Raw genomic sequence first — 18,035 nt, forward strand, 5'->3', positions numbered from 1 at the left:
CCAAGTTCAGAGTCAAGTGTTACACCATAATGGATAATGGATGCTGTGTTATCTCATATTTGGAGACAGGATGAGAGAAGCATAAACAACACAAGGTTTCCATGGAGTTTCTGGACTTCAATTAGTTAATCTGAAATAAAATCTTACAGCCGTATCGTATGAGACTCCACCCAAATTCCTTTCCATTTCTTGTTTTTGTCTATGCACATACACTGTAGTGCCACCCCCCGAAAAAAAAAAAAAAATCTCTTTACATAAGCAGGATGTACTCTGTGCCGTCATTAAGAACGCTGAGACTAGATCTAGGTAAAAGAGCTTAAGCTCAAGATCCTTGCTTTGTCATCTGCCCTCTTGTCATGCTGAAAGTTATTTACTGAGTACTCTGACTGATTAAAACACAGCCTGCTAAGATTAAATAATAAGATCTTACCTAATAGGATGACTCCTTGTGAACAGTAAATTGTCACACTCTTTTTTTTATGATGAAGAAATCATTACAAGACATTAGCAAGTTTTCTTATCTCTTTAAATATTTTGTGAATAATGAAATAAATAATACTTTTCATATAAATACATTTTTTTAACATTCAGGATTAAATAATTTAATGCTGTACCAAAATACATGTGTGTAAGGCAACATGATGACACAAGCTATAAAGAGACATTATGTTAAATCCATAGAATTAAAGCAACACAAGGCACAGCTTACTACATTCTGGTGTAAATAAAGTTTTAAGTGGTTTATTAGCTACATTATTGCTCTATAACACTCTTTATCAAAGGACTAAAGCAATAATTCAGGTAAGGAATCTGACTCCATCTCAGGCTACTGAGGCCAACTCTGTGTTCTTTAGAGGTTTTCTCTACAAGGTGATTGCAATAATTCATTTTAACAATATTATGTGCACTATTTTATTTGTATTATAGTATAGGTCATGAAAAAAAAGAAAAAAGAAAAGTGCTATCAGTGCTATAATACTGTCAAACTGAAGGGACACAAAATGTGTACAAAAATAAGATATTTTTTTCTTATGGAGGTACTCCATCTTTAACATACTTTCCAGTATAATAATAATAATAATAATAATAATAATAATAATAATAATACGCCTCCTCTGCACTTCCCCAAACCGTCTCAGCCGTCGACTCATTTCTAATCCCAACAAAACAAAATCTATACCACCTCCAGCTCGGCCTCCTGTCTTTTTTGTCACTGCCGCCGTGTTCAAAACGCACATCATAACAGGTCTCACTGCCATCTTGTAAACCTTCCCTTTCACTCTCGCTGTTATCCTTCTGTCACAAATCACCCCGACAATTGTTTCCATCCACTCCACACTACCTGCACTTGCTTCTTCTCCTCTTTTATGCATTATCCCTGCTGTGGATGAGCAATGCCAACTCATCCACCTTCACTATCCCTACTCTGCGCAGCGTCAGGAAAACACATACTCACTGAAATTGGGTACGTGTTAGAAATGATAACAATAGCCACTTTGGGGTGGCTGTAGCTCAGGTGGCAGAGCAGGTCAGCCACTAACCAGAAGGTCGGTGGTTCGATCCCAGGCTGCTCCAGTCTGCATGCCAAATATCCTTGGGCAAGATACTAACCCTACGTTGCTCTCCGATGCAGCCATCAGAGTGTGAATGTGTATGAATGGTAGACTACTTAGCACTTAGGTCAGAAAAAAGTGCTTGTGTGAATGGGTGTGATTGGGTGACTGAATTAGTTGTATAAAGTGCTTTGAGTGCTCAGACAGAGTAGAAAAGCGCTATATAAGAACAAGTCCATTTACAAATAGGCCAACTTTTTGCATGTTTTGACATAACTGCTTTTAAATACTGAGAGAAGCCATTTCCCAATATACAAAGCCAAATATTTTCATTGTACATTTTTAAGATACCTTTCTGAGCACTGAGACGGCTAGGCAAAAAGAAGGTGGAGACGCATTTCTAAATTATCTGGTCAGCAGTGCAATGTCAAAACAGATAATTTACATTTTTTTGGTTCTATATGGACCAAAGTGGAACGAGCTCTCTTCCCTTCAGTTTGTATAAGACTTACAATTAAGCAGACTTACTGTTTAAATATTGTCTGTGGCCCTTTGACTGGAAGCCTTCCCACTTACGCTCATAGTTTAATAGTGTTGTTGACTTGAGATATACATTCATGTATGGAGGAATTACCTCTGATTACTTTCTGTGCCTTCCATTTCCTTGATTGTGTTAAAAGGAAGAAAGGTACTCAGCTAAAGTGTTTTATGTAAGATGCTGCGATGTTTTCAATCACCATTAGAGACCATTCAAGCTGTGCACTGCTGACCGGTTGTACTGCTTTCTTTTGTCTTTCCCCTTCCTGTTCAAGCCCCTCTTTGAAACAATAAACTTTTTTTCACAGCAGAAATGTTTCTGTGTTAGGTTCCGCTAAAGGCTTGACATGGATTTCCGTTAGTGCTGCATGAGTACAGAGGGCCTGACATTTTGACACTGCAAATTAAAAGTAGTGAGTAACAGAGAGTCCGTTCAAAAAGAAGTTATTGCTACAAGCAGCGTGATCCATGTCATCTCTGGAATAAGAGCTGGTGCAGCGTTCCAGTTGTCAGGTGTATTGCTTTTTGAGCACTTTTTTGGGTCTTGGTTCTCTATGAGCTCGTATGTTCCCACCACTTTGATGTAGTCTTTCTCTTCTGAAATACATCTGTACGTGCCATACTTCTCCTGTGACATGGAAGGAATGAGGTGCAGACAGTTGGTAAGCATCTGCAAACAAGGACTCTTTTGGCCTTTTTGCTCCCATGTATACTCAGCGTGGTAGGAGTCTATAGGACAGGACAGATAGAAAGGCGCACCCTGGGGGACTGAATGAACTGTCCTCAAATGCACTGATGATAGTGGAGGTATCTCACGTTTGGTCCGGTTTCTTAGCTCTTGGAAAAAAGAAAGAAAGGGGGAAAAAAGGGAAAGAGAGCGATCAGAGAGATCAGACTAAATTTGTTCCTGGAATCTACAGCAAGATGAATAAACGTCTCATCATTAGCTACCTTTAACTGTTAAATTGCATACGTTTGTTTTCCCATCCACGATATTCTGAATGCTCCCGCTGCAAAGACGAATAAAACACGTTTCAGTGAGTGATGTTTTTGCAAGATTTTTTGCTCTTTGATTATCTGTCAATTCAATTCTGATAAAGAATATGCAAAGGATTCATTTCTACAGCAGTTTCAGGTATTGTGCAAAACATAATAATAAAATGTGCCAGAGGGTCTTGGTAAGACTGCTGCTCGCACTTACGGGACAGTCGAGGTGCATCCATCGTTAGTCCAGGCACAGTATGGATCCCGGGCCAGAACACATTCTTCGCAAGACTTGCTGTACTCCTGACAACTCTGAAGGTTCACTGCAGTTATTCTCTCAGCAGACCCCACAATTAATGTTTTCTGAGCAAAGGAAGACAAAAATCGAAATTTACTTTAAACCCGGATGAAAAGATTTTCTTTTTGGTGAAATTGTAGACTCTATAGCCTGCTTATTGATAGACGTGGCTTTTCCTGGCGCTAGACAACTAATGCACACGAGGTGTTTGTCAGCTGAAAATAGCTGCATGTGAAGCACAAAAGCAATGACCCGACAGATAAAATGCGACGCTCTGCAAAAAGAAATAGCAACATCGTGTTTCACTGAAGGTGGGCGCTGACAGCAGCTGAGAGAAACACTGATGCCAGAACGGCAAAGCACAGTGCTCTGCACTTAGTATGGCATTTTAAATGAACCCTACCTTTTTAGAGTCAAGCTTCATTGACTGTATGATTGAAGAGTTGGAGAGCTGCGTTTCAGATATGATAAAAGGTTCTGACCCAGACTCCAAGACTTTATGGATCTTCCCGGAATCTGTTGGAACAGGAATTTGATATTGTGTTATTTTTTGCAAGTGACATATCTGGCTAGTAGGGGTGCAACGATACTCGTATCGATATCGAACCGTTCGATACAGTGCTTTCGGTTCGGTACGCATATGTATCGAACGATACAACATTTTTAATTTATTTTATCAACTTTCCTTCTGACGATGCTGTCTGTGTTGAGCGCTCAGTGGATCTGCGCTCGACAGTGCAGCCTAGGCGGAGTAGTCGAACACAGATTCACTGAGCGCAGGGCAAGCTAGAGACAGAAGCTAGGCTAGTTGCAACATGGCAAATTGAACCTCCTCCACCCTCATTCACATCTGGCGTTTGGAACTATTTTGGTTTTCATGTGACGTATGACCCTGAAGGTAAGCGTGTCATGGACAAAAGTAAAACAGTATGTTGGATGTGCCAGCAATGCTCAATTGGTGGGAACTAGTGTGTTAGCGCAGTTAGCTCGTTAATGTGTTGACGTCTTCCAGCCCCACTCTTGAGGCGATCCGCGGTAGCTCGTTAACGGAGATTTGCCGTGTTGTGACATTAATGTAATTTCAGATTAACGCTGACAGCACTAGTGGGAAGCCCAGAAGAAGCGTATAGTATAGCTTTTATTTTGGAAAGAGACATTTCTCCATAATAAACTCTCTTTTCCAAAGATGAGTGATTCCTCAATCAGATACAGGGCTCGCAAAATCGCTAGCCCGACGTCCTGGGGCTTTTTTCCAGTCGGGCTACCAAAATCTATCTCTGCCCTGCCCGTCGGCCTATCGTAGGAAGGAAAAATATATGTCAATGCTTTTGCATTCTTTCGGAAATGTAGCTGGGTAATTATGTCATTGGCATCGGCCACTGTCAATATGTGACATACTGAAATCACGTTTGAATTTGCGCTTGTTTTCTGCTTTCACTTTGCAATCGCGTGAACTGTGTATAGAGAGCGACAGTACTGATTGGTGAGTGATGATAATTTGCGCACCAATTCCTCTGACATCGTCTTATCAATCGTTAGCTTACTATGCAAACATGACAAGTGAAATCTCCCGCAGCTTAAACATGTGAGAGGTTGATCGCGCAGAGAATCGCTGAGCGTTATGTTAGTGCGTGTGTAAAAGCAGCAGGATATATATTTTAGTTCTGCTGAGCCAAATAAGACAGGTCAGGGTGAAGAAGTGACAAAACGCAAAAGTTATGACAAATCAGACTATAAGACAAAAAGAAAGTGCAGCTTTATGGTTTCATGGACAAAAGAATTTCTGTGGCTGCAATATGACGAGCTAAATAACCAGGGCTGCACATAAGTGGTCCGCAGGTGCGCATTCGCTGTCAAAATAAAAAACGTGCACAAGATAAGAAGTTGCAACGTGTGTTTGCGTACATAAGATTTTCTGGAGGAGGACAGACATTTGTTTAGAACTCTTAAAGATGTCAAAGAAGCTCCTTTAAGCAATTACTGTGATGTTCCTCCACCTCCAAAGAAATGTCAGGAGTCCGAACCACAAAAGAAGCGCGTATTCTCGGAAAAGTGGTTGCAGGAGGTGAGCTGGCTTCAAACAAATGATGAACGCACAGAGATGTGGTGCAGAATGTGTCGTGAAAATTTAATAAATGACAAATTAATAAAAAGGCATGAACATTTTTTTTGTATCGAAAAAATATCGAACCGTGACACCAAAGTATCGAACCGAACCGAACCGTGAATTTTGTGTATCGTTGCACCCCTACTGGCTAGGTATTTTTAGCTTATTGTTCCTAACAGATATTACAGACAATGCATTCTTAAAATGTAAGACAATTGAAAGGCAGCGAAGGCACTAATGACAAAACAAGATCCCAAGGACCCTGTGCTGTTGAACAATGACATACCAGTAGCTAGAAGCAGAATGTTATAAAATCTTTGGTCTGCAGCCTGAACTCTGTCCACGACTATCTTGGTGTAGTTGTTGGTGCTTATATAAAAAGGATCTGAGTCAACCCAGTCGGCCATTTCTGAGTGATCCTTCACAATATTGACTGTGTGACGTGGCAAAGACTTGCTGTTCGTGGAACACTGAAAAATAAATGCAAAAATAGTCTGTATACTGGATGAAAGGCAAAAAAAATAGTCTGAATTGTCCAAAAACAAAGCACAGACAAACTTTTCCACATCGTAAATTACAGGGGTGGTTTTATTTACAAAATATAGCAACATGAACAGAGAAAGGACCGCGATCGGTGTCAGCCCCTTTTTGAAACTTGCATTATGGTTGTGCCACAATGAGGGGAAACTGCAAATATAAAGGGCCTTCATTTGTTCCATTTAATCTCAGTGGATGTCAAATAAATAAACACAGTCTCTATGATGGAAACAATGAATGTGATGAAACAGTCCATGCACACAGCTGTTTCCATGTCTTTTTTTTTTTTTTTTTAAACCACAGGTCGTACTCATGCACATGATATAGAATAAACTGCTTAGACTGCATGTGAGTAAAACGAAAATAGAAATGTAAAAATAAAAGAATTAGAGGAAGTTGTCTGTAAATTCTGTTTCTGTAAAGTAACATAGCAACATAATAAAGTTCTTACCGTTCCTGGCCTTGGCGTGGGAACGTTGTCGTTGTAGCCCTTGAATTTGGAGTTCTCAAATATATTTTCAATCATTTTTATGGTATAGATGCAGACTGCTGTAGAATTCCTAGAGGAGATATAAGAAAGAAAGATTGCCAGAGCGTTCATCATAGGTTTAAATCATCTGTGAATTGTTATTGCCTCAGCTCATGGGAGTGGAAGAAGGGCAACACCCTTGAAAATGAGGACAAACAGTTGACCAACAGTCTAACATCATGTGTTTTTGGAGCTACAGTCCTAGGATACAAGGAATGGAAAGTCATGTTGCTAAAGCAATACTGCCCATCTTAATGTTTTGCTTTTGATTGTGGTGTCACTGTCATGTTTACATGTTGCTTAGATATTAAAAATGAAGCATCTAACCAGTTGCTCGTGAAGAGGGCATAGACCCTGGTGTCTTGCCAGTTGTCTGCGTGCATCACATAAACATCTTGGAGGCGGTTAAAATACAGCGACTCCTTTGGAATTCCACACACAAGACGAGCCTTGAGAAAAGATGTCCACATGTTCTGGAAGAATCGTTTTGATCCACCTTCATCCACCTGAAATATGATACCGACAGGAGGAAACTCATTAATCCTGCTTCGGCTGAAGGTTATTCGATACAGCTGCCATTACATTGAGCTGCATAAGAAATGTGAAACGAGAACACCTGAACACTTTTAGGACAAGTCTCGTTTTGCACAGATGTCAAGCGAGGATGCCGAAAACAACATTTTAGCAAAATGAAAGCTTTTCGGGCTGGTTCATGTAAAGTAGATGAAGTCCAATTTTTTGGTATTGGTGGTGGGTCAAAGGTTTGTTTGCTTTTGCTTGGTTGTGCAAATCAATATTTTCTTGTGATGGTTTTAAACTAACATGACTAATGCAACATCCTGATATAAGAGGAAATACTGGGTGAGCATAACTACTGCTTCCATAAAAACATAAAGCCTAACATCAACATCAAGCACCTCTAATCTGACAGACTTTAGTATCTTGTTTCTTCTTTATGGAAAATTATGCAGATTATTACGGTAAAAGAAACATGGCAAACCATCACAAAGTAATATTAGAATTATTCACAATCGCTGCCTTTAATTTAGATTCAGTACAGCAGACGGTGGTAACATAAAATAAGATATCAAGTGGATATTACATTTAAGTATCGACTTGTTTCAAGTTGTTCTCTTTTCATTCATCACTAAAGTTGCAAGACATGAAGCTGAGTTTTTAAGCTCATCTCACAGGTTTTGTGTTTTTTAGCTGTGTCATTTTAACTGTACTGTTGATGTGTCAAAAAGTATTTGTTCAACCTCAGACTGAATTGACTGACACAACCTTTCCTGTGCTGTGCTATTACCACACCCTCTCAAACATTCTGAGCCAATAATGCCTCTCCTTTATTTTAATGGGCATGATCACATTTTGCCATTCATTATGAATATTGTTGTTCTAAAGTTTACAACATTATTACAACATTTTCCAACTGTGTGGCAAGTGAACTGAAACTGAAACCCACTTCAAATTTGCTTCAAGTACTTTGGTGTTGGACATACTCTGTCAATGGCCGAGCCTTGTACTCATGCCAAACGCATTCGCAAAACTTTATCCAGTTGTAGATCAAATTAGACTGAGTGCCAAGTTCAAAGGTGGGTGTGGTCCATCCTATGAGGACTGGGCACAAAGGGTCCCAGAATGAGCGGGCACAATCCACCTTCCAAAATGCTTGAAAAAGGTTTGCTTATGTAGTCACAGCAAGACTTTTGATTGTTCCTAATTCTTGAAAGTGAGATGAAGATTTTTTTAGAGAATTTATCTGTACGCAAAGTTGAGTTTCATTGATGTTAGCTCAGCTTTTTTCACCATACCTTACAAACTCTGGCAACCCTAGATATCAGTGGGTCAGCCTCTCGGTTGTGGTCTGAGTTCTTCTCACGGAAAAAGACATAAATTTTCTCATTGTCTGGGTCGTCCTTCCGCTGCACCCATGACGCAGAGACGAACGTGGGCTCTGTGAAAACATGATATAAAAAAAAAAAAAATGTTTACAGTGTAGCACGAACTGAAAAAAAAACCAGAAAGCCTGCCACATCAAACTTGAATCAAAGCATAATTACCCTACAATAGGGTGAGGACAAAGACAAACTTTTAAGTCAAACATATTCTGATTATACGACACCAATGTATTAAATTACAGTAGTTTTCCTCTATTATAAAATAAGAGCAGGTATTTATTTACCTGAGACCCAGCTGTCATACATCCAGACATTAGTCCTGCGGCCAGCTTGTCTTCTGAACTGCAATGTACTTCCATCAGCATCCAAAGGTGCTGCTGCATACAGATCCCCTTCTAAAAATAGCCAATACACCAAATTGAAAGGGGCAAAAATGTTGAATTTTTGAATAATCAGTTACATTAATCTGCACACTGATAATTAAAACCTTGAAAACATGGTAACTACAAAAGCGGCGCGTAACATACCTACTGTGAGCGATAGGGAGTTCTGTGTGTAGATAAATGGAGAGATTCCTGTCCCGTCACGACTGTCGAATATTTCAAGAGACCGATTGTTCACTGAAGGGCGCTGCAGGGTCACAGAGAGTCAACAGAACACAGTGACATTACTTCAAGAGAACTGTGACAGGAAACCACAAAACACCAGACACCCAGCACCTTCATTAAATTATAGATGATGGCACCCAATTAAAGTTTAACAAGAAGCACCAGAGCCCCACTCCTTAATTGTCTTTTCTCTGCTGCTTCTTGTAACTAGTTTAGTTTCCATTAACTTGTCACAGAAGTGCAGAAAGTCACACACTTTTCGTCTACGGTTTAACACATTTAACACTTTTTAGAATCACTCACAAGTTGCCAGCACTCTGGTTTCTGTCCGTTCGTCCCGCAGACAAACAGGTTGTTCTGAAACTTCTCAATGACAGTGATAACATTTTCACAGGGGTCCTATGACACAGAGAGAACTTTGTTATGCAAACATTTTCACAATGCATTTATTAGCACATCTCTGATCATTCTGTAATCACCGACCTCTTGGCATTCCTCTTGCCCCGTTGCATTCAGATGAAATTTCTGTCAACACATTGATTGTAGACAGATTAGCCATAACTTTAGCAACATTTCAAAAACATAAGAAGCATCTGAAACAATCACTAAGAAACTAATTACAGCAGAAATAGCTGTCTGATAGATTAATAAAAGGATAGACTAAAACCAGTTCCCTTAATTCAAATGTCTTCTTGATTCCCTTCAGCTCCTCTTCCCACAGCACGACATCCATTAGTGATATCAATGATAAGACCCATTTCTTCTCTTATGGTCAAGAATCATTTACTTATTAAAAATTTAACATTAAGATAAAAAAAAAAAAAGTCATACTGAAATTTCTGGTTTATTACATATTCTATTCTTAATGAATCTGTCTGTGCCATGAGCTCAGCACCTGGACCTCTTAATGAGCACTTTGAGGCTACAGTACAAGGTCTTGTATGGCAGACAGACGCTTATTAGGACTGTCACAACCATCTGTTGGGTTTAATGGCTCTAGCTGTAAAACTACAGCAGCTCTACTGCTTAACCCCACAGGAATTGGGGGGAAAAAGAAACACCACCAACAACATAATAAGAAAACATAAATAAAGACCATCGTTAGTTTACAATATGTTGTTCCAACCCACCTCTATGACGTGGAAGTCGTCCACATTGAGTTTCAATATAAAATCATTGCCTCCCAGGTACAGTTCATCTGAGCCCTCCTCATAGAACAACACACTGTAGTTCTGATTAATTTGGTATTCAAGCCCAACGCTCAGAATATCTGCAGGGTGAAAAAGCATCTCATAATAATGCTTTAATCAGGAATTACCGCATTCTGCACTTACATCAAAACATGAGAAGATGAATCGGATTTGTCCTTGCAGTGTTTTTGACTAAAGTGAATAGGAAACAAACACTACAGCTTTCGAAATGTAATACTGCCAATCTGTCGATGTTAACGCAACCTACCTTTGCTCAGAAGTCGAGGAGTATTTTTGGACCCGAGAGTCGGTGTATCCTTCAAACCAGCAGAAAGAGCTGGCTGTAAACCCCCGACAAGCCAAAATAAAGAGAAAAGAAAACGCTTCATGTTGCGCCTTAGCTGCTGAGCTGCACTACAATCCCTTTGCACCCTCAAAAGCAATCTGCTCGACTCGCTCCATCCTCTTGACTATAAAAAACCTCGTGGGCGTGGCATGCTGTTCATGCTGCCTTATATAAAACACAAGTCTTAAAAAGATATGGATTGTTTCTTGTGTCAATTTAATATAAACATTTATTCTTTATTCGTGGGGTTTGCGTCACCTATCATATTAAAAACCTCGTATAGATGACGTTATTTATTGCACTGGGCTGAGCCTGTAGCCCGAAAAAAAAGTCGATTGGACTTCGGATAGCCTTATACCGCAAGATCAGACTGACTGTAATCCTTTTAACACCGACTGCTTCACTATTAAATCCTTTCGTAAACCGACTTTACTGGACACCGAAATTCTGGACACCCTTTAGGTCCATTGTTTTAAATGAACCTTCTTCCTCGTTACAAGATAAATAATGTCGAGGAAAAAATCTATCAGCAAAAGTTAATTATTTATATCACGTTTGAATGAAGTTTCTACGAGAATTAAAGGTCTGTGGCATTGTAAATGCTGCTCAGGTAGTTTACCTGCAAGCAGCTCCCCTGCTTTGAAGCACAGTCAGCTACGCGGGTCTAATGGCGTTCTCACGAGATCAAGGTGTGAGATATGTTAACAACTTCTTTTTTATGGAGAAAGGAGAAAAATTGCCACAAACAGAACACCAATGCGTTCCCAGGCCAGCCGAGAGACATAATATGGAACACCTCACCAAGGAGGCGCCCAGGAGTCATCTTTGTCCCTTGTCAGATGCTCAAACCATCTGTTTTGTTTACAGTCACAATGGCCCACCGGGAAAAGCTGTTAGTCAGTCTGGAGGTGTGGAATCTGAGTGACCTGAGGCGGTGACCAGAGGGCAGCGGGTCACCCAGGTGGTATGCAGGGTGATGGTTCTGTTTTTTCTGAGACAGGTGGAAATGATAATGGCCTATAGGGGTCGCAGAGGGCAGTCAATATTTTTTGGGGGTGGTGTTGACTACCCTCTGTGCAGGCTTCCTGTAAGCAGTAGTGGCCTCTGCGTACCAAACACCCAGGCAGTAGGAGAACACACTCTCCACTACTCCTTATATTTTAATGTTAAATCAAATACTTGCTGGGACCAACAGAGGTAGTAGATAGTGCAGTGCATGGTAAGCAATGAGGTTTTATAACGAAACTGATTGGTTGATGTGCAGTTTTTAGACATTTTAAAAAGTTTTTTCTGCCTTTGCAAACTACACCTCTACCACCATCTCTGCAGAATTACCCCATACATTTTAATTAGGTGGTCCTCTTGGAGTCTCTGGGTGGGTTTACTCTCACTAGTTCCACAGACTAAAAACCAGCAATTAACTTGGAAATGCAAAGGGGAAAGCAAAATATCCTTTTAGAGTTTTTTAAAGTGTAAAAATAAGAAACAATGTAGAGAAATATCAAGAAAAACAAAGGTTACATCTGGCATATCCTTTGAAACAGGAGAAAGGGCACAGCAGCATGAGGTTATTTTGGATTAGCCTGTTTATTCCAGTAAAAAACAGAGATTAATTTTTATATACAGTGAAACATGGAAGTACCCTAAATAGTTATTTTTGTATTTAATGTGCCCTAAAAGCTGTTTAAAGAATCGTGTGTTTAAGTGTGAGGCAGGTTTTCCAGCTGTGGTATTTCTATATTTGCTTTTTAAGATGACCATGTGTCTTTTTCCAACATAACAACTTGAAGCTGCAGGTTTTTTTCGTTCTAGCTTTGTGGCTTTTTTTCTGTACCGGAACACAAACAAGATGCTTTATTGCATACAAACACGTCCTTTTTTAAATTTTCCAAACAATCTTATTTGTCTGAAATTGTAAATCTAACTTGTTGTTCCCTGAAGGGTGTCTCACAATAAAGCCCTATGTTCAAAATGTCACCAACTCACTCATAGTTTTATTATGTTCATATGCACAGAAAGAGGAGTTAGAGATTACACAGAGCATTGAGCTTAACAAGCAACAACATTTATGTCCCTTTCTGCAACGAAGGTCAGTTTTTAATCAGGTGGACAAACCACACAGAGATCACAACGAGGGCACTGGGAAAACCTTCCACATTTCAGTAATATTCACATTTCAGTTACACCCTGAACATTTTTCTCTTTTGTTTTACTGCTGCTTATTGTGTGCATCCATGACTATGTAAATATTTAGCTGAAGTCCTCTTAGCTCTGTAGAGGTTGTCCACAAATGCTGGAGTCTGTGTGATATAAACTGGTCATGCTTGCCGAATGTAGTTACCTTTTTCCTGTTGTTCATTGCAGTCTGGATAATCCACATAATTGTTGCTATAAGCCATTAAGGAACTGTCACACATTTCTTTAGTTGGTCCCATGTGTGCAACACATCAAAAGCAAACACATATACACCTTCCAAAGCAACAAACCTGTTCTTTATTGATAATCTCTTACATTTATAATATTTCTTTAATAATATTTCTTTAAGAGGAACCACACAGCCCATAGAGACCTGCATACACTCAAGAAGGAGTGTCTGATTAAAATAAAAGAATGGTAAACCAATAAATGTTACTGAACTGGATTTACTGTCAATCCTCCTGTTTCTACTGGATAACCTCTGATGATTGCACCTCTACAGGTTCAGCACCTTTAATTACCGATCATCACGCAGGTCACTTCAATATCCCTTAGGCCGATACCCTGCTATACCATATAAATAAGTTACTCAAATCTAACTTAATAAAACATTTTTTTTTACTGTATTACATAAAAAATAAAGTAAAAAAATACAGGTTGTAAGGTATGTTTGTGTCTCATAAATGATATATTTGCCGTCTTCTTTGCGTCACAGCACATGACACTGGAACGTTCCGCATAGTTTTTCATACTTTTTAACAGACGTATGGTCATGACTACCTATGAGGCGGCTGAGGTCTAGTGATTTGTATTTTATTTTTAAAAACAAGACCATAAAAACTGTCATGAATCATTGTGTGACCGGGGAGTTTTGGTTTAAAGTATTTAAATGAAACATTAAGAAAATGGATTTACTTGGATTTTGAATGCACAATTTACTGCAAATGTGTGCTGAATTTGGCACTGAGAAAACATTTTGTGCTAAATGTGGCTCTGCTGTGTTCTGTTAGAAGTGTTCATGTTTGGAATTGGGTGGGGCAGATGCTATCAGCATGTAATGCAGGGGTGTCCAACTCCAGGCCTCAAGGCCGGTGTCCTGCAGGCTTTAGATATCACACTGGGTAAACACACCTGAATCAAATGATTAGTTCATTACCAGGCCTCTGAAGAACTTCAAGACATGTTGAGGAGGTAATTTGGCCATTTAAATCAGCTGTGTTGGATCAAGGACACATCTAAAACCTGCAGGACGCTGACCCTTGAGGCCTGGAGTTGGACACCCCTGGAATTTTACAATAAGCCCCGTCCATTGGCCCTTCAATGCGGTAAAGCCATCTTCTTTTTTATTATCTGTTTCTCCTGCTCCTCTTCATCTTTCTCCTTCACCACTGCTTTTTCAACTCAAGATTCATCTGATGAACTGACATCATGGCTCTAACACAAGACAATGTGCATAGATATGCTAATTTTTCCAGATATTGCCGTAATTACTTATTGTCAGCAGATTAGACATGTGATCCTCCCATCTACGGACAGCTGACAATCAGCTGGCTAAACCACAACAACAGCTGGTTATAAGCTAACATTATGCAAGCTAATGTTAGGCTCAAGTGTCCTAAAAGTCATATAAAAGTCACACTCTCCCTATACATAAATGTTACCCTCTGACAAGCAGTTTGATTACATTCTCACATTGTATGAGAGAACATCATGGAACCGGTTCTAAGAGATTGTGTTGGGGAACTCACTATACGTTGACATCTCTCTTTCCCAAGCTGTGTTGCCTGTTTGTAAGAGGTCCATTATTTCCCCTGTGCTTGAAGACTCAGCTGTGAAGGGCATTACCAAGAATGGCTGATTTTATCCCACATTAAGGATTCGGTTGACATTACTGTGGATCCACAACAGTATGAGTACACAAAGAGTTTTTTCTGATGCACTATCAGCTGTTATTAACCCTGCTCTAACTCATTTACTCATGGCCTTATTTGTCTGATTAGAAAGAACAAAACATACTGCACAGGAATCCAAGGTTGTAACTTAGGCTCACTGAGAGAGAGGAAGAATGTGAATGCTTAGTTTGGAGGGGGGCTGAAGCTATAAGAATGTGAGAAGCGTCTAGACACTTCGAGATTTTGCCGGACACCCTCCCGGGCACGTCTCCTGTACGGACGTCTGTAATGCTTAAAGTGTTTGTATGGAATTATAAGAATTGTATTGATAAAGTGATTGTTGATTGAGCATTAAACACCGAGTGTTGTTCTTCCTCCAGCCCAAAGATCAAAGAGTTGGGGTTATAACAGTAGCATATCATAATTTCACAGACACTAGCTAATAAATGTTATTGTCGGGGTTGAGAAAATCAATGCAAAACTGGGTTCTAGACTTCTTGACAGGCGGGCCAGAGTCTGCAAACATGTATGGTTCTTTGTCCTCCACCATCATACTCAGCACTGGCTAAGTATCTGGACAGTCATATCAATTCAGTTCAATTCAATTTTATTTATATAGTGCCAAATCACAACAACAGTTGCCTCAATGCACTTTATATTGTAAAGTAGACCCTACAATAATACATACAGAGGAAAAAAACAACAATCATATGACCCCCTATGAGCAAGCACTTTGGCGACAGTGGGAAGGAAAAACTCCCTTTTAACAGGAAGAAACCTCCGGCAGAACCAGGCTCAGGGAGGGGCGGGGCCATCTGCTGCGATCGGTTGGGGTGAGAGAGGGAAGACAGGATAAAGACATGCTGTGGAAGAGAGACAGAGATTAATAACAAGTATGATTCAATGCAGAGAGGTCTGTTAACACATAGTGAGTGAGGAAGGTGACGGAAAAGGAAAAACTCAATGCATCATGGGAGTCCCCCAGCAGCCTATGCCTATTGCAGCATAACTAAGGGAGGATTCAGGGTCACCTGATCCAGCCCTAACTATACGCTTTAGCAAAAAGGAAAGTTTTAAGCCTAATCTTAAAAGTAGAGATAGTGACTGTCTCATGAATCCAAACGGAAGACTGATTCCACAGAAGAGGGGCCTGAAAACTGAAAGCTCTGATTCCCATTCTGCTTTCAAATACTCTAGGAACAACAAGTAAGCCTGCAGTGCGAGAGCAAAGTGCTCTAATGGGGTGATATGGTACTACAAGGTCATTAAGATAAGATGGGGCCTGATTATTTAAGACCTTATGTGAGGAGCAGGATTGTGAATTCATCGGTTTTTAGGACTTCCTGATAATAATGAATTACAGTAGTCCAGCCTAGAAGTAATAAATGCGTGAACTAGTTTTTCAGCATCACTCTGAGACAGGATATTTCTAATTTCAGGAGGTTTGCAGATGACACAGCTGCTGCTTATCTTATCTCCAACAAGTATAGAATAGAATAGAATAGAATAGTCCTTTAATTGTCCCACAAGGGGAAATTTGGCTGCAACAGCAGCAAAAAACCACATATACAAACAGAACAGGACACGGAACCGAAACACACACAGTTTTCACAGAAAGAATATTTATATCATGGATAATAGTAACAAAAACAAAGTACTGTACAGAGTCTATCTAAAGGAGAGAAGTGGAAGAACTTGTTCTCGATCAGTGGGGTGAAGACAAAAGAGATGGTGGTAAATTTTAGGAGGGGTTCACATGCCTCATTCCCTCCTTAGAGCAGAAGCTGTGGAGTTGGTGACCACAGTCAACTACCTGTGTACGCATATGTCCAACAATTACTCACAAATACAGACAATATTATTAAGCTCAGCTTAATGCTGTTTTTATGAGGCTGAAGCAGGATGTCATCGGTGCAGCTCTACTTTCTTTGTCGCATTGTGTGGTCGAAAGCATCCTAAACTCCTCTATGATTAGAAACTGCGTAAGCCAATAAGAAAGTGCTGCAAAGAGTGGTTTAATCTGCCCCCCAAAGAAGGCTGCGTAGCCTCACACCTGTACAACAAGCTTTTTCCATGAGGCTGTGAGGTTAATGAACTTGGAACGAAAAAGAAAGACAGAGAAATTGTCCAGGGAGAAGAACTGTGCTGATGAAGATGTTCAGACAGGTATGAACATGAAGGTGTGCATCATATCTTTATGAGGGTGGCATGATCAAAGCCTTTTTTAAACACATGTGCAGGTGTTACATATGGTTAAATTGATTCAAATGCAGTAAGTATAAACATGTTTCATATAAATATAGTCTGTAAGTTAATTATTTTCTGTTGCCCACATAATTAAACTTTTCAGTTACACTATACATTTTGATTTTCTGTAATGTACAACCTCCATAATAAATAAATACAAACGACATATCTGTCTATCTATCTGTCTGTCTACGTACCTATACATACATATACGTACATATATGTATATGTACGTATATGTATGTATACATGTGTATAGATATATAGATAATGATAGATAGATATCATGACTCCGAATTTACTGAACTGTCATTAAAATTTTAAAACCTTGAAGTCCACTCAACACAAGCTGAAATACAGAATCAACGTGGGTGCAGCTTGTTGCTATGTCAGCTTAATCACATGCTGGTCATGTGATTTGGAGGCGTGGCACACAGAGTGATAATGACACTCACCTTCATTCCATCTTCAAACTGTTAATGCTATCTTATCTCAATAAACAGCACCGTCATATGCAAAATGATGCCACCCCTCTAAATACGCCGCTGGTAATATCTGAATATGTGATCAGTTATAGCTGACTAATTTATGTTAACTGTGCATGCTTACGTGCTCTACCATTCGCACTCACGTGCATAAGCGTCACCTCCGTGTACTTTATGATATCCACAGGTTTCTGTAAGAGCGTACGTAGGCTGCCATGACAGACCACTACTTCCGTTGTCCGGTTTTATACTTCCGGTTACTCAAAGCGAGACCCAGCGTTCAGTCGTTGCTAACAACAAAATTAGTTACTTTGTGCGGTAATAAGTGGCTTTACCTGTTCGAAGATGAGCTCGGGTTCAACGTGTGCTGTCGTCGGCTGCCACAATAATTCAAGAAAACTGAAAAACGCATTAGAAACATTTTGCCTTGAACATGAGCAACTTAGAAAGGCCTGTCCGTGCCCACCGCCCTACGCACTGCACTCTATGCCGCGGAAGGAGGATCGGAAACTAGCGTGGCTGGCAGCTTTAAGACTCAAACACCCTCCAAAGAGAGTTTATGTTTGCTCCTTTCATTTTATCGATAAAAAGCCCACAGAGCTACACCCCGACCCGGAGCTTTATC

At 39.9% G+C, this 18,035-nt stretch overlaps 1 protein-coding gene across 1 annotated transcript; it reads right to left on the reverse strand.

Annotated features, from left to right (window-relative positions):
- Positions 1-512: 512 nt before the first annotated feature.
- On the reverse strand, positions 513-11,092 carry sema7a (semaphorin 7A (JohnMiltonHagen blood group)). Its single transcript, XM_085165679.1, has 14 exons — positions 10,513-11,092; positions 10,185-10,324; positions 9,538-9,579; positions 9,358-9,453; positions 8,974-9,076; positions 8,731-8,841; positions 8,360-8,502; positions 6,873-7,051; positions 6,468-6,576; positions 5,766-5,949; positions 3,776-3,888; positions 3,292-3,437; positions 3,042-3,100; positions 513-2,927 (listed from the first exon to the last, which is right to left on the reverse strand). Exons 1-14 carry the CDS (start codon positions 10,631-10,633, stop codon positions 2,524-2,526), a joined length of 1,950 nt encoding a protein of 649 aa, XP_085021805.1. The 5' UTR covers positions 10,634-11,092; the 3' UTR covers positions 513-2,523.
- Between the last annotated feature and the right edge of the window lie 6,943 nt (positions 11,093-18,035).

Source organism: Neolamprologus multifasciatus, chromosome 7 (genome assembly GCF_963576455.1).
Source record: "Neolamprologus multifasciatus chromosome 7, fNeoMul1.2, whole genome shotgun sequence".
Lineage (NCBI taxonomy): Eukaryota > Metazoa > Chordata > Actinopteri > Cichliformes > Cichlidae > Neolamprologus > Neolamprologus multifasciatus.

Coding starts and splice junctions, on each gene's coding strand:
- sema7a (XM_085165679.1), bottom strand. CDS start 10,633: ATGAAGCGTTTTCTTTTCTCTTTATTTTGGCTTGTCGGGGGTTTACAG. Junction 9,454..9,537: donor GGCAAGAGGAATGCCAAGAG/GTCGGTGATTAC, acceptor TCTGTGTCATAG/GACCCCTGTGAAAATGTTAT. Junction 5,950..6,467: donor CCACGCCAAGGCCAGGAACG/GTAAGAACTTTA, acceptor TTTATTTTTCAG/TGTTCCACGAACAGCAAGTC.